The sequence below is a fragment of the Cololabis saira genome, chromosome 6 (assembly GCF_033807715.1).
Source record: "Cololabis saira isolate AMF1-May2022 chromosome 6, fColSai1.1, whole genome shotgun sequence".
Taxonomy (NCBI): domain Eukaryota; kingdom Metazoa; phylum Chordata; class Actinopteri; order Beloniformes; family Belonidae; genus Cololabis; species Cololabis saira.
The window spans coordinates 26055731-26072500 of NC_084592.1; the positions used below are offsets into that span (position 1 = coordinate 26055731).

Sequence of the window (16770 nt, forward strand, 5' to 3'; positions counted from 1 at the left end):
CCATGTGCGATTTAATTGGCTAGCACTGGGTGGTTAGCTGTAGTTTGATTTGGCTGATGCTTGCATCAATACCAATGTTTTAATTTTTCTTAACTTCTGATGGAAGCAGCTCTTCCAGTATGGAGGATTTTTTGTGCCAAAATTAAATAAATAAATACATCATTAATTAATTAAAATGGGAATGAAATATATCATTAATTAAATAAATACATCATTAATTAATTAAAATTAGAATGAAATATGTCATTAATTAATTAAAATACAATTCATTTTAAGTAAAAAAATATATTTATTATTTCAGCATTTAATTAATTAATGACACATTTAATTAATAATTTCGTGTTGCTGAATCATGAAATGTAAATGTAAAACTGTCAGTTTCACTCGTTACAAAATTAATTGTATTTTAATTAATTAATGACACAGTATTTAATTCTAATTTTAATTAATTAATGGCACATTTAATTAATTAATGATATATTTCATTCCCATTTTAATTAATTAATGATGTATTTATTTATTTAATTTTGGCACAACAAATCCTCCATATTCCAGTACGATGCAATGGAACTGCAATTACATTTCACGACTGACTTTTAACATCAGAACCGATTTGATATTACTATCTAGACGTGATTACCACAAATTGATATGATTATTCTCCCTTTTTGAGTAAATAATATTTGAGGTTCCGATACAGACTATAAAAACAAACCAACATAGTGCTGTAGTAAGGTGTTGGACCACGAATATGCTTCCAAGAGTTATGATGCACCTAAGAGGGTTTTCTCAATAGGTCCCTAGTGTTCCTGTGGAGTAAGGGATTCCAAAAATGTGCTCAGTAATTCTTGGTGGTTTAAGATCATATATTTTCCTGAAAGGACCATCCTTTCAGCATACTTGAATGGTGCGCGTGGGATGTATAATTCTGTAAAAGGAAGTCAAGGTTTCATCTTCAGTCACACATTTTTATTTTTAAGCATTAGTGGGCTGCTGTCATCCCCCTAAACATGCAGTCAATGTGCTGAATCATGGCTGGCATTCCTGTGGCCAGAACACTGTCCACTCAGCTCAGGACACACACACAAACACACACACACACACATATATATATATATAGGCAAACTCGCATGCACAAACGGTACAGAAAATGCAATTAATGACTTTCCTATTAGTGCAAAGATTCCTGTGTTTTTGTTGTCTCTTGTATGATGATTCCATTGTTTCTGTTGTTGACTCAGGCTTGATTTTCTCCTCATTAAATGTGTCATGTGTATAAAATGGCAAAGAGTGACTGAAATGATTACTCATTTGTCATCAGAGGTGTTGATTTAATTTTCATTAGAAAAGCAGAGAATTTCAAAAACAAACATCATACTGCATGTTAGTATCCCACTAAGTGAAGACAGGAGTAAACCGCTAGCCCACTCTTGTGAAGTATAAATCCAAAGCTGGCGTCTTCCTTGTCTTATTTATGTTAATGAGGTTTGGTTGTTTCATTGTTTTCTTCGTGCTTGTAGTGGCATGAGAGTTCTACCAATGAATGTTTTTTTCTCACAGGGTTTCATATTCACTATCGCATTGTGACAGATAATCCTCTACTCTGTGCTGTGTGACTTGAATGAGGGGAGGGGAGGGGGCTACTGAAGGGAGGGGGATACATTTTCTTTCTTTAACATTTGATTAGTCTGGGTGAGTCTCTCTTAATGGCTTATATAAAGTGTGAGATGGAGAGTTCTCTGTGTACTGCATCTAAATGGCCATAAACTGCCCCCAGTATTGTGTGAGCATATTTAGGTAACCCACCAAACTAAGAATTTAAGGGATATTTAATTGATACCCAATTTCTTTGTCATAATGCACTGCAGTAAAGTTTGTGCATTGCTTAACAAATCTCAATCAACAGCTGTTGCAGTCCTCAGTCCTGTTTGTAATCGACCAGGCTCTCATGCTCCACTTTTCTTTGGTGCAACAAGTACATTTTCAATTTAGGATTTGTCCATTTACATTGGGCACTACATCCTCAGGCTATAAATGTAATGCTAAAACTACTCACGCAGGCTTCTTCTGAGGCTGTGACAGCAGCATCCTGCAAACCATACCCTGCAGACCTTTTCCAGCCCTGTAAACAATGCTGTACTACCCCCTGCTGGTTGCCAAGCTGTGACCTGCCCACACACATCAGGCCCTCACTGCCTGCAGTGTATGCATTTATGCCCTGTTTGCCTCATGACTTACCTCATCTAACTTCTTTAAGTGCAACATCTCACAGGGTACCTAGGAAAGATAAACAGAGCTATAAATTGCTGCCCTGTAAAATGCAATTTGATGGTTTTGTTGACGCAAGCAAATTAAGCAGACTAAATTGCCCTAGATTAAACAATAGTACTTGTTGTTTGTTTGCCAAACTGAAAGTAGATTCATTTTTCCGCCTGTACATACGTTATCTTTAACTTGATTGAACTGAGATTTTTCTAAATGTATTTATTTATTTTTTTATTTACAATTGTTTTGAAAAGCCTCAGCATCTGAGACTTGAATTAATTGTGAGGGTTGGTATGGCCCCCAGCTGATGAAAGACAACTGAAGCTTTTTAATTCTTTCATTCAGAATCAGTCTCGGATTCAAAGCTGGAAAGATGTGCTCATACTAAACAATAACCACTGCCAGTAATACAAGGCATGACATGTTTACCTTCTTGCTTCAATGCTCCATATACAGTTCTGTTTTTTTTTCTAACTCAAACCCCCAGTTTTGAGGAGTGGAAATATGTGCAGCTTGCCTCCAAACATTGAGGGAAAGGCCTAAGCGCCAGCATTCCAACTCCCAGGCCGAGGCCAACAAGGAACGAAGGAAATTGTAGTTCGTCGACCGATCAATGTGGGCTGGTTCCAAAATCAAGTCAGTCTCCATTGACCCTTGTAGTAAAATTTCCAACCGAGCTTCAGAAATGAACACATTCAAAGCCTGTTACAGTATAGTTTTGATATCCACAGATTGATTTCAAAACTACAGCAAAGGATTTCTTTTGTTTCACACATCAGGTAAAATTGTTTAAACATAAATTGAGCTATAATTACAGGTGTGGCATTTTTTTTTTATTAGAAGCTGCCATTGCAAATGGCTGGCTGCCATCACTTTTGCAGCTTGGCGCTCGTACCATAATAACCTCTGAGCATATATATTTTTTATTTATCCTTTATTTATCCAGGAAAGTCCCATTGAGATACAATATTTCTTCTGCCAGGGAGTCCTGGTCAAGATAGCAGCAAAAAAATAAATTCAGTTTCATATAAAAGAAAGGACAAGTAACTTTACAAAAAATAAAAAATATCAAAACAAGAAACAAATATAAAACATACAAGGATCAGAAAGCTAAAAAGAATATCTGGAGGGGTCCAAGGACAAAGCTAAGCAGCAGGCAGCATTACCTCATCCTGTGTCAGCTAGACAGTGGCCATTTCTGATGTAGCCACCGAAACAATATTTGAAATGGAAAGTTATGTTGCAAATGTTTGCGGGGAGCTCTGCAGCTCCAATTGTAGGCTGAAGGAGCCATTCCCTACCGTACCGACTTCCCTTACAAGCAGAAGCCAACAGGAACCCGTGAGTCATCCCACAACGCCGGTAGGCTTTCCTGACTACAACCATGCCACTGGAGCTCTGCTAGTCCTCATCTTAGTTCTGGCAGCGCTGGTTCAGGTGGAGCTTTGGTAGTAACACTTGAGGTGAGGGTGTTTTGGAAAGATTTGATCAGAATGTATGTAAAATAATATTAATCAGCATCCTAGGTTAGCATAAGCTATGCCAGCCAAGCTACAATGTTTTCCTAGGCTTGCTTGTTCCAGCCACTTGCAGCAGGGCATCCAGCAGTATAAGGAAAAAGAGGCTAAAGGGCTCTTCAGAAAACCTATGAGCAGTGTAATGGGCGTTTTACAGTTCAGGTTTTCTATTCAGTTCAGTTCTTCTATGCATTTGGATTCTAGCTGTTGAACGAATGTAAAGTCCCGGACTATCTGTGTATTCACAGGTATGAATGCATTTGGGACTATGCAGATTCTTTTTTTTTTTTCAATTATTTTTGTTTCTTTTGTGCATTTTTCTTTCTTTTCTTTAAAAACAAAGCAAACGTACTTGTATCTTCCACCAGTATTTCTCTTGAAACAAAAAGTTCAATTGGTTACTCAAAAAAGACTCAAGTGGTGATGAGACAAGAAGCACCCTGTTTGACCTTTGTGATGGTACAGCTGTCTGCCAGTAGATGTCAGTGTGGACCTGCGCACACTGTTGAAGACTTGGCGTGGTCTAACAACTGAAGGGAGACTTTTGAAACTTGACAACTTAGCTCTGTGTGAACTTCATGCTGCATCAGCACATCGCGTCCCTGCCTGAGTCAGCAGTGGTTAATGTGATTTCATTGTATTTCATTATTAATGGTGCAGGGGTCATTTTCAAGTAGACAAAGGATAGGAGATGCTTTGCCTTATTTCATCTATCAGAGGTACTGTTCGGCAGAGTAAAAATGCAGGAAAAAGATGCATTTTCAATAGTGGGCTCAAAGTCAAGCACCTGGCCTGTAACAGCCACAAATGTTTTAGTAACTCTGTTGAGATCAGAATAATAGGATCCTGACTACAGTGCAACCAAATAACCAAAATTGGCCTGGACAAATGCAGATTAAAGTATTATAGAATAAAATAGACTACATTTTTTTTAAATCAAATTGTTGAAAGAAAATAAAACACTTTTTTAACTTATTCTTCCTCTTAACAAATAAGAAACTAATATTGACCGTGTAAAAGTCGTTCTTGGAGCCATTACATTTTGCAATTGTACTTTTGTGTGTGTGTGTGTGTGTGTGTGTGTGTGTGTGTGTGTGTGTGTGTGTGTGTGTGTGTGTGTGTGTGTGTGTGTGTGTGTGTGTGTGTGTGTGTGTGTGTGTGTGTGTGTGTGTGTGCGTGCGCACATACATACATTGTGGATCCTACAAAACACCTCACTGTTTCTCATTCATTCACTCATACATTTCTTTTTTGTTTTTACCCAGTCGTCTACATACATATTAATTAGTTAATACAAAATTTGCCCAAAAAACCGAAAGCAGTATATATACACTCACAACTTTTCATTAGCTTACGAAACACTTTAAACATAAAAACTCTCCCTCCAGATCCATGTCCACTTCATTAGCTGCTCTTTCTCTCGTCATCCACCTTAAGTTGTGGACCTCATTGTCTCATTCTCATTCCCACTTTCTGGAAAATTATAGTTTATTGTGGCAGATAATATAATTGTGTACTTTTCTAATTACTGCAACAACAAAAAAGCAGTCTAAGCAGGGTTTACTTCAAGTTTTCTATAGGTTACAGAGAATTAAGTGAATTTCTGATTTCGACCAGAAGATGGCAATGTTGTGATTTAGTTGCCACTACTTACAGGGTAGGTTGAATGAAACTCCGTCTAGTATCAAACAGGCCCTATGCCAGTGTCCTGCCCTGCAGGTGGGTTTGGTTAACGGTAAGTTGGCCTAACCTTGTGCCAACTGTGAACTTTCCCTGTACTTTTTCATAGTTGGCATGCACAGTGGCTCCAAAAAGGGATTTTCAGCCCGACTATAAAAGCAAAACAATACCAGGGAGTCATCTCAGTGAACGTGTTGTGTTGATGGTGTGGCCTGACTGTAAAACCTTGAATGAAATGTTAGGGGTTTTTTGCTACTAAGCTGTTCTCATGATAGCCCTGTGTTCGTCAGAGGTTTAGGTCTGGTGACGTGGACTCATTGGTAGTTAATCCACTCACAACGCTCTCCTCTTGCCTTGTGATCTGACGTTAAAGGAAGGGAACTGAGACAAAGATTATTACCTAATGTTTCCATGTATTGATTTGATGAACTTTCCCTGACCTGAAACAGGTGACGAAAAGGCACAGAAGACCACACATCTTATAACTTCAAATCAATTGTGACGTACTTTTATAGTTTATCATCTCATTATTAAATAAAAACATGCCCTGCTGGCATCTTTTTATTTTCTTGTTTGTCACAGGCTAAGGAAGAGATTTTTTGCCAATGAATTGAACAATGATTATGAAGGCTGTTTCGCCTTGAGGTTCCCATAATTTTGATTGATTTTTTGAGAGCTTTGGAAACAAATAGTCTTGACAATCGCAATTTAGGTTTCCTGGCTGATCAATAACCAATCAATCCTGACCTCTCATTCTGACTGCTGGAATGGCTAGGCTTTAGTAAAATGTAGCAAAGTCAATCTGCTCAAGTCATCCACTTCGATTGCTTGGCTAGGTATTACACTATCAGGTGGGGCTTCCTCTAGAAGAGCTGGATCATTACGTGTACATTTATGACAAAATAGAAGATGAAAGGGCCATGGACTCTCCTCCTTCTGCGGCTATTGTCAGTAGTTTGCACACCATTGGGAGTCGATTTGTTCAGACTCAAAACAAGACGACAGAGACCAGACAGAGATGTTGGACAATGTCTTTATACACTTTTTCCATATGTACAATGTATAAATATCCTTGTTTCTCTGTCAGGACTCTATCCAAACTATCACTCACGTGGAATGATTTTTATTTTGACATCCATTGCCTATTTTTTTTTGCTGCAAATACATGCACATACACAACATCACATAACTCAAAACGGCCTTGATCTACATCATTGTGGAACCCAATTAAAGTTGACACTCTTTGCAATCTAAAATAGACCTAGGGTTGTTTTAATACAGTTATTTTTACTTAGGGAGTACTGCAAGCCTATAGTTGATATATCATATTAAAGCTCTTTCTTAGCTTGTCTGTACTGATGTGTTAGACTTTTATTTACATTGATATAAAACTTTCTTTAAAACCTCAGAAGAGATAAGGATAAAACAAAATGCTTCCAAAATGCTATACATTACCACCTGTCTGTCCTTTTGCTTGGAGTACAGATGACTCAGTTGTGATATTGAGGCATAATCATAGTCCTCAAAAGAATAACAGCCTTCGCATCAAACTGGCTGTAAAAATGGTCTGTTGGTTTTTAGAAGGTGGTTTGTGTAATTTTGATCCAGATATCGGCAAGTAATTTCTCCTCCCTCAACATACTCTAAAAGTAAGGATGCACCAGTTGCTCATCGGGAGACTGGAATTGTCCAGGATGAACGGTTTCTTTGGTACAATCATTTCATAACATAGCGGCGTAATTGAGGGATGTAAGAAAGCTGTATTTGAGCAGAAAAGCTTCCATCTGTTCTGCATTGTTCTGAGAGCTTACACAATATAAGCAAACCAATAGGAACATGATGATGTATGTCCCAAGTGGCCATCATGGTCAATAAAGATTGAAACTGAAGTAATATGGGTATGGGATAGAAAGGAATGAGGAGGGAGTATAAGTAGCCAGTGACGGAATAGGCCAGTTGAGGTAGACTTTTCTTAAAGGTGTGACGCAATAATACTTGAATGTTGTAGTGACAGCAAATCAGTGCTAACATATTCCTCAAAATGTTCAACTCACTGATACTTGTGACTGAGTGAATATACTCATCAGAAATATATATAATTCAAATAATTTTAATTTTCACAACCAACAAGTTGTTACAAACAGAGGCATGGTTACCAGAAATGATCGTTTTATTGATGATGGCCGTTACCGTAAAAAGACGCCCCTCAACAGCAGGCCATCCTCCCCCTTGTTTTTTATTGCTGCCGTTTGCATTATTTCTGTTATGTGCTGTCTCGACTGGAACGCCGTGTGTTCTTTGGCTGTAATCCTTTTAATGCCAGGTTTCACTCCTCATTATTCAAACCTGCTGCCCACATATTCATCACAACTTATGTAACATGGATCTTCTGCATGTATATTTGTGTGAGGAAGATATTTGGGACCCATTCAGAAACGAGGAGCTTCTCTCTGGACTAGGTTCAAATGCCTCAGTAAAAAGAGTATAGGAATACCTCTAGAACTGTCATGTTTGGCCAGAATTAGTGTCTATCTTGGGTATGTCCCATTTATTTTCTCTGTAACCAGGTTATCTAACAGAGATGTTTGTTCATTTATTTCATATTACTGAAGGAGTATTCTTGTGCTTCTGGGAAACATTTTCTGTGCCTCTATGGCTTGTTGAGTGATCTAAAGTTTGCAAGAATTTCAACACACCATTTTAACACCAGGCATCTACAGTCCTTGAGTCAGAGAGCCAGACTCAATTCCTGGCATCTTTTTAGACGAAAAGCAGTTTTGGTGAGACTGAGTACCTCGTCATTGTGTGTGTGTTTCCTGTGCAGTTTACCTGTGTTGAGTGACATTTCTCTGTATATTTTGAGGTTTTCTTGATGTTTCCGTCATCTCAAGGTGTCTTGTGTTTCTAAAATGAATCCACTTCAGGAAAGTTGACGCAAACAATCCAGATATGGTTGCAGGAAACAGTAACGCTTTTCAGTTGCTACGTGATTACACAATAACGATTTCAAGCTCGCATACAGGTGTTTCAGCCTAGAAAAGGTGAAATAAAGTGAATATAGTCAAATACACCTCCTGTTTCAGCTGACTGCAGTTCATTCCATGTGTTCACTGGCCATGATTTTCACCAGAAATTGACTTCTTATGCAAGGAAATCTTTTCAATGGATTGCAGTCCTGTTGTAATTTAGTAAAGGTCAGGCCACTGAAGATTGCCTAATTTTGAATCCTGTTTGAAATGAGTGTTTTGCTTTAAGTAATCTTTATCATTGGACTTGAATATAATTGGATTAAATTCATAATTTTAATGAAAAATGACAAGTACTGCTAATTTTGGCAAAGTAGTTGGTTTGATGGCCTTGTTCTTTTGACATTATGTTGTAAAACACTAAGTGGAGAGGTAAGAGAATATCACAAATCAAACTGAAGGCATTACGTCAAACTATATTTGAAATTTGCTTGTGCTCCTGTCCCCTGTTCTCCCTCAGTCCGTGACTCATTGAGACACACCAAACTAATGCTGAGGTGATGGATCTAGGCCATTCTAGCCCTTGTGTCCCTCCCTCCTTCTCTCCCTCTGCCTCTCCCCCATATGTGGACTAAGGACTTGCTGCTGTCAGCCTAAAAGCCCCAATAGCAGCTCTGTCGCTTATGCGTGGAGGCCAAAATGGCCACTCATCATTCCTCCCTGCTTCTCTGACTGACTCGCTCAGTAGCTCTCTGTCATTCTCCATAGTCAGGGCGTGACTATGGAAAAACCCACTGCCAGGGTTTACTGGTAAAGTCTGTGTCCGCTTTACACTATCAAACTACAGCTCTGCCAAAGCCTTTACAATTCAACAATTCAATAGGGCTTTTTTTCCCACTGCTGGGACGTGCCAGGCCCCTTTTTATTAACATTTAGAGTCACGGTTCCCCAGAAGTACAGCAGAACAAACTGCAGCTCTTGTTCCTTAAGACAACTGACCCAGATTTAAGTTGCATTCACTATAACATATGTGGTGTGTTTCTTTCTGCATATTTCTCAAGTTTATACCCATCCTAATCACTCCACAATGACTCCCTGTCATTGTAACTCCTGAGCCTCTGCAGCCAGTGATTAATCATAAAGTTACACATGGTGTTGCAGCTGTGTCTGTTTTTTTTCACTACACACCTATTTGAAAACTGATATGAGTTTAATTTTTTTATATTGAAAATTGGCAGCGTTGGTGTCGAGCAAACTGTGTCTGAGAATGTGTGTGAGAAAGTGGTTTTCGTAAATGGAAGTCAGGCGGCTGGAGATGACCAGCGTTGAGCATGTAATTCTATGTGCTTGTTGTATAGTTAGTTAGCTGAGGTTATGCAAGCAGGCTGTGATGGGTTCATAACTTTCCCCAAAGCTACGCGTTACTGATTCACTCCAGCATATCAAGTTTGTTAGGACAAGTAAAATCCCCCTGGATTGTGCACCTGTTGTTTCTTGGCCAGCCTTCTATAAGCCATTGAAGGCTGTGCGTGGTTATTGCGTTTTGTATTTGCTGAGGTACTAATCCATTTTAAGGCTTTTGTTTCAATGAGAAATGACAAGATAAGACCCAGAACCCAAGGTCTCTTGTCTGTCGTGCAGAGGGCCGACAAACAAGCTCACAAGAATGCAAGGATGATTGAGCCACTTTGAAAATGCCAACTAAGGCAGTGTTGGGGTTGCTTTTGACCATAAATCCTGATATCTTTAACTTGGAACACTGGTAAGCTTTATGTGGCACAAATGATTTACCGGGGACAAGATGGCACAGACTGAATTGGGGGTGGATAATTGATTTTCACTGTATTTATCATTATTATGAACATGATTATGACATTTATTCCAGCATCTTATAGTCCAGTGGGAAAGGTGTGAGGCACTTTTAGCTGCAGGAGACGGTGGCATCCTTAAAACACTAAAATGCAGCGAATACTGACAGCACTATTTCCTGTAACCTGTATGATAGGAAAAACATCTGGGGCCGTGTGTACAAAAAGTCAGATTGGACAAAAAAACGTGCATTCTCCACATACACGTCGGGATGTTTAAAAATCAACTTTGCGTGGATTTGCGCACACATTTCCGAACTGTCGTGAAAATGTGTGTACCGTCACACAAATTCTGTCTGTTGACAGTAGTCGTGAAACTCACTTTTATACACCATGTTCCATTAGAGCTGGGCAGTTATGACCTAAAATCAATATCATCAGTCAGTTTTACCTCGACAACGATAAATGCTCGATAATATTTATTTTGAAATAGATTTGTTATTTAAATTAAGATTGCACTTTATTTATTCCTGTAGTGACAGTCATATTATGTTAATTTATATGAACCTGAACCTATTTAAAGAATTTTATTTGCGCTGCATATGTGTGTATATATTGTGTTGGGGTCTGGAATCATTCTTTGTCAACAATTCTGTAAAAAAAAAAAAAATTACTGTGAAATATCTTTGCTGAAATGCTGTTTGGTCATCTCCAGACATGAGAACTTGGCATTCTCAAACATACACCTTGTCTAAGATGTTGCTTTCCTTAAACTATAAGAGAAAAATAAGGAACAGAGGTGATCCTTTCCAAAGAAGTTGTACATGTGCAAATATTGCACTATTTTTAACTTGAATATTTAACATGAGGGTTGTGTTTTACTATTTTGCCATTTATCTAAACATTCAATGGTCTGATCTTGGGGGTGGTGATCTTGCAATCTTCGCATCTGTCTGGAATGTTTTCCAGTTGAAAATATTTTTCCTCACTATAGAATTATGGACTAAATTGTCTTAAACTAGCTGTGCCAGTTTTACTATACTGATGATGAACAGAAATAGCTTCTTCAAGATCATTTTTGGTGTCTTTCCTCCTTGGCATTGGCTTAACACACAACTGAATGTTTCAGAGCAGCACACTAGGGCTGAATGGTTTCCTGATTGTGATATTTCTCATGCTCAGGCTTCAGTTCATTAGTCACTGTAATTTTGTTTAATTACTGAAATATTAGTAGTCCAGCCTTTTTTGCTGCATATTACTGATTACTGTTGCTAATGGTTTCCAGGTGTTTGCACATGTTCATTGTGTTGGATCATTGAGAGGCAAAATGCTCCAAAATGAGTTTGGAGCTGCATGAACACATTTCTGATTAATCTTTTAGCCCTGCAGCTCTCTGCCAAAGTGGCTGTCTTCATCAAAATGCTCACACTTGCTGAAAATCAATAAATCTACATTTGATAATGAGATTCTCGTGATTCTCTTGAACTGTTTATGCAAGCAGTAAGGCTGCATTTATTTATTTTTTTAAATCATGGGCTCTGCATAAAAAATAAATGAATAAATAATGCTGTAGTATTTCATGTTATGTTTTTCTGACATTACCCAATTTCATAACCTGGTAAGGGCCACGTCCCAATGTGCAAACCCTTGGAATTGACAGATGGTGTACTTTCTTTTTCACCCAGCTGCAGTGACAGACAGTGTTCATTGTACCTTCATTTACATGCCTGTAAAATAGCATTATTGTAAAGACATGCATGTTTTGTTTGTAGTAGTTGGCACAGGAGAGGTTTGTGCAAGTATAAAGACATTTTTCATTCTATAGCTACACATCTCAGGCTTCATAGGGCTTGCTCTTGAGGAGCGGGCAAATCACTGGGCCAAACACTAATCTCTGTTGAGAGTTTATGTAACTGCCAGTATCACATGATCACCCATTACCACCCGCCCAGTCACTATCTGTACTCAGTAATTCACTCACTAGTCAACCATGCAAACATGAATGTTTGACATAGAGGACAGATGAGGGGCGCGCGCACACACACGTGATCATTAGATAGCTTTGTTAATCGCCATGCATTTATTTGGACAATCCAGTATTGTTAGCGCACATTTAAGAAGGAACCCAGCCTGTTGAGAAAAAACGCCAAACAAAGGGGCTTGATACACACCTCTGCATTACTTTGGAGTTTATAATTGCCAGTGACGCCTCCATGAGATGAGAGTACAGGGAATACAACTGCAAGGCCACATGGCGTTGAAGATTTTTTTCTGGGAGCTGGAACAGCATCTCAAAAGGTAAAGTGAAGACAGAGAGGAGACATTTGTAGTACTGCTTTAGCCAGTTAGCACCGTAGCTTCATAAAAAAAGGTCTTTACAGTGTGGAGAACAAATATTTGATACACTGCAGGTTTTCCCAGTTCCAAAGCATGTAGAAGTCTGTAATTTTTATCAGAGGTTCTCTTTGACTGTGAGTGACAGAATATTACAAAAAATACAGAAAATCACACTGTATGCTTTTGAAATAATTAATTTGGGTTATATTGCATGACATAAGTATTTGATCAACTACCAACCAGTAAAAATTGTGGCTCTGACAAACATGTTAGTTCTTCTTTAAGAAGCCCTCCTGTTCTCCACTCATACCTGTATTAACTGCACCTGTTTGAATTTGTTACCCGTATAAAGACACCTGTCCACACACTCAAACAAACGCCATCCTCTCCACAATGGCCAAGACCAGAGAGCTGTGTAAGGACTAGGGGTGGGTATTGGGAAGGACCTAACGATACGATACGCATCACGATACTTGAGCCACGATACGATACACATTGCGATATCCCGATTATTATATTCTACATAGTTCACCGAAAAATGTAAAAATGCATTACACATCTTAAAATCCAAGTTGTATATATGTACATCAGATGATAGTGATGGATCTTAAAATCCGAGTTGCACGTTCATCAGATTATAGTGACAATTCATGGGACAAACTGAGTCAAAACAATGTTTTATTATAACTATACAAGCTAAAGTTACAACTTATTTGTATATGTTTTTCATATTATTTACATCATATGAAATTAACATTAAATTTAGTATGAGGTTGCTTTAATTATGTGGCAAATGATAATAAACACAAGAAAGATGGGTACTAAAACCAAGGACAGGCACAGTGATCAGTCAGTATAGATATAAATCCATAAATAAATAAACCTCTGTCCATTATTTTGAGAGAGTGGCAATGCCCAGGACTGTCACTTAGGTAGGAGCACTGGGTGATATAATGGGAAAAAAATCTGGGATAAAAAATAAAAAATCGATATTCAAATTTTTAATATCGATATTGAATCGGCTGGAAAAGTATTGCGATATATTGCCATATCGATATTTTTGCCCACCCCTAGTAAGGACATCAGGGATAAAATTGTAGACCTGCACAAGGCTGGGATGGGCTACAGGACAATAGGCAAGCAGCTTGATGAGAAGGCAACAACTGTTGGCGCAATTATTAGAAAATAGAAGAAGTTCAAGATGATGGTCAGTCTCCCTTGGTCTGGGGCTCCATGCAAAATCTCACCTCGTGGGGCATCAATGATCATGAGGAAGGTGAGGGATCAGCCCAGAACTACACGGCTGGTCCTGGCCAATGACCCAAAGGGAGCTGGGACCACAGTCTGAAAGAAAACCATTAGTTAACACACTACGCCGTCATGGATTAAAATCCTGCAGCGCACGCAAGGTCGCCCTGTTCAAGCCAGCTCAAGCCAGGGCATGTCCTGGCCGGTCTGAAGTTGGTCAATGACCAGTTGGATGATCCAGAGGAGGAATGAGACAAGGTCATCTGGTCTGAGGAGACAAAAATAGAGCTTTTGGGTTTAAACTCCACTCACTGTGTTTGGAGGAAAAATCAGGACAACTCCAAGAAGACCACCCCAACCGTGAAGCATGGAGGTGGAAACATCATTCTTTGGGGATGCTTTTCTGCAAAGGGGACAGGATGACTGCACCGTATTGAGGGGAGGATGGATGGGGCCATGTATCGTGAGATCTTGGCCAACAACCTCCTTCCCTCAGTAAGAGCATTGAAGATGGGTCGTGGCTGGGTCTTCCAGCATGACAACGACCCGAAACACACAGCCAGGGCAACTAAGGAGTGGCTCCGTAAGAAGCATTTCAAAGTCCTGGAGTGGCCTAGCCAGTCTCCAGACCTGAACCCAATGGAAAATCTTTGGAGGGAGCTGAAAGTCCGTATTGCCCAGCGACAGCTCAGAAACCTGAAGGATCTGGAGGTCTTGAAGGATATGGAGGATATATTTAAATGTGTGTGTGTATATATATATATATATATATATATATATATATATATATATATATATATATATATATATATATATACACACACATATATATATATATATACACACATATATATATATATGAAAAATCCTTGCTGCAGTGTGAGCAGACCTGGTCAAGAACTACAGGAAATGTCTGATCTGTTATTGCTAACAAAGGTTTCCGTAGCAAATCTTAAGTTCTGTTTTTCTGATGTATCAAATACTTATGTCATGCAATAAAATGCAAATTATTTCAATATCATACAATGTGATTACATACAAAGACTTCTTAATGCTTTGCAAGTGGGGAAACCTGCACAATCGACAGTGTATCAAATACTCTCTCCACTGTAGCTGGATTGGACTTTATTTTCAATCGGTGGCAGTTTCAGAAATGGTAGTTTCAAGAAACACCTTGTGACCTTAGTCACACTGAGGGTTTTTTTTTTTTTAACAAACCTATATTAATTTTAACTGGGGAGCATGGATGTTTAGTAAGATACAGAAACGGTGATGTATCAGAATGCTTTCTTTTAAGTAGTATCTCCAAGGATTGGAATAGAGAAATCTACAGCGGTTTTTAATTTTCAGTTTACATCGCTTACATTTTCTGCTGTTGTTTGTTTTAAAAAAGAAAAATGAAGAAGCTACAAAACATGCCTTTCAGCTTTGCAAGAATAATGGTTTTGTTTGAAAAATATTTTCCAAAAAGGAGTTTGAGTAATCACTGACACTTGAGATGGTACACATTTTAGGTGAACCCAGTGGTGTATCCATTTTATTCAATTAAAATGGCCATCGTGAAGTAGAGCATCTCTCGCTGAACTACATACAGTTAGGGTAATTTATCTCAAGCTGCTTCACTGGGTCACTGTGCTAGTGTTGATTTACAGCATGGCCATTAGCCGGCTGACCTACCTAAAACAGTCTGATAACTCGCACAGGCTTAAACCGACAGTGTTTTTCTATGAATTGAGCACAGCTCCAAATGAAGTAGACTTGTTGTCATGGCAGAATCTCAGTGATGTATGGCAACACTGTACTACCTAAATGGCTCCTGTGGAACATGGGGGATTTGAAATGGATAAGAAATGTATGTTCATCATAAATGGGAAAGAAGGCTAAGATTATTATGCCTGTCTTTAGTCACACAGCTGCATTCTGAGGTCTAAAACAATAGGTTTATATTACTGTCTTGTTTCTATGCATTGCTGCTGCATCTCTCGTCACTGTCGGCAGCGCTTGAAAATCAGTATCTATTCTAAATGCACATTTCCTGTGATATGATTTAATGACATTATACAGGCAGAAATGTGATATACAAGAAGGATCATGTAGGGATGCACAGAAATGTAAGAGAATGCATCTGCTCTCTCTGAGTAAGATGGTTTTGATTGATGTGAACATGCAGGCGTAAGTGTCATTAGGACCAGGCGTCCAATACTGCAGTGCGACAAGAAAGCGGACTACATTTTGGTTTCTGAGTCATCCAAGTTTCACAGTTTGTTGGAATAAATGATTAAGTATGCATTAAAGTGAGAGGAAAAGGAGCCACCAAAAGAAGTGATATTTATTTCAAGGAATGCCTAGCCTGGTTGTGGCTGAAAGGATCTGTTTTAGCTGTGCTCTGATTGGTCAACAGGACAGTTCAAGTAGTAGCTCATGGGTAGTCTTCTTTCAGGTAGAGTCAGCCTTCAATGACAAACCTTGATTTATTTTAAATACCCGTCTAAAAACACAACAGTGACAGTGTAACTAAAGACACTTTTTCTGGTGTTGTGCTTGAAGTGTGAAGTAATTGTTTGTTTTAGCTTTTATATTCCTGATGGGTGGCTTATTACAGGGCCTGTCTTGGAATATCTAGTAATTCTCCTGACTACCTACAGTAGGACCAGTGCAGATCCCTCTATTATTCTGTGAGCTTGCATGTGGTCACACATGGGTTGGACTCTTTAAGACATGGTATTGGCTATTTGGGTGAACATAATTAGCTAAAGCCTCTTCCAGTCCAAGACGACGCCGGAAAAGATAAGTGTGGCTTAGAGCTTCTTTTTTTAGGATGTTTGGGCTTCTTGGTAAAGTAAGTACACAGGAGTTTGAGTAGAAGCAGACGAGAAGACTGACTTCATCAGTAAATAAGGACGAGTCGATGTTTTCCTCCTCAAAATGCTGAGTTTAGAGCTGACATCA

General features: G+C 38.8%; 1 protein-coding gene across 4 annotated transcripts in view; it reads left to right on the forward strand.

The window, feature by feature from the left end:
• Positions 1-16770, forward strand: part of tsc22d1 (TSC22 domain family, member 1) — a 106240-nt gene that overhangs the window by 14153 nt on the left and 75317 nt on the right. Inside the window, exon 1 of one of the 4 annotated variants that reach the window (XM_061723803.1) lies at positions 12246-12534. The exons of 2 other annotated variants lie outside the window; for them this stretch is intronic. In XM_061723803.1, coding sequence (XP_061579787.1) covers positions 12455-12534 — 80 coding nt within the window. In that variant the 5' untranslated portion in view covers positions 12246-12454. Of the gene's footprint in view, positions 1-12245; positions 12535-16770 lie in introns of those variants that run through there. One more of the 4 variants, XM_061723802.1, reaches the window with a different exon arrangement.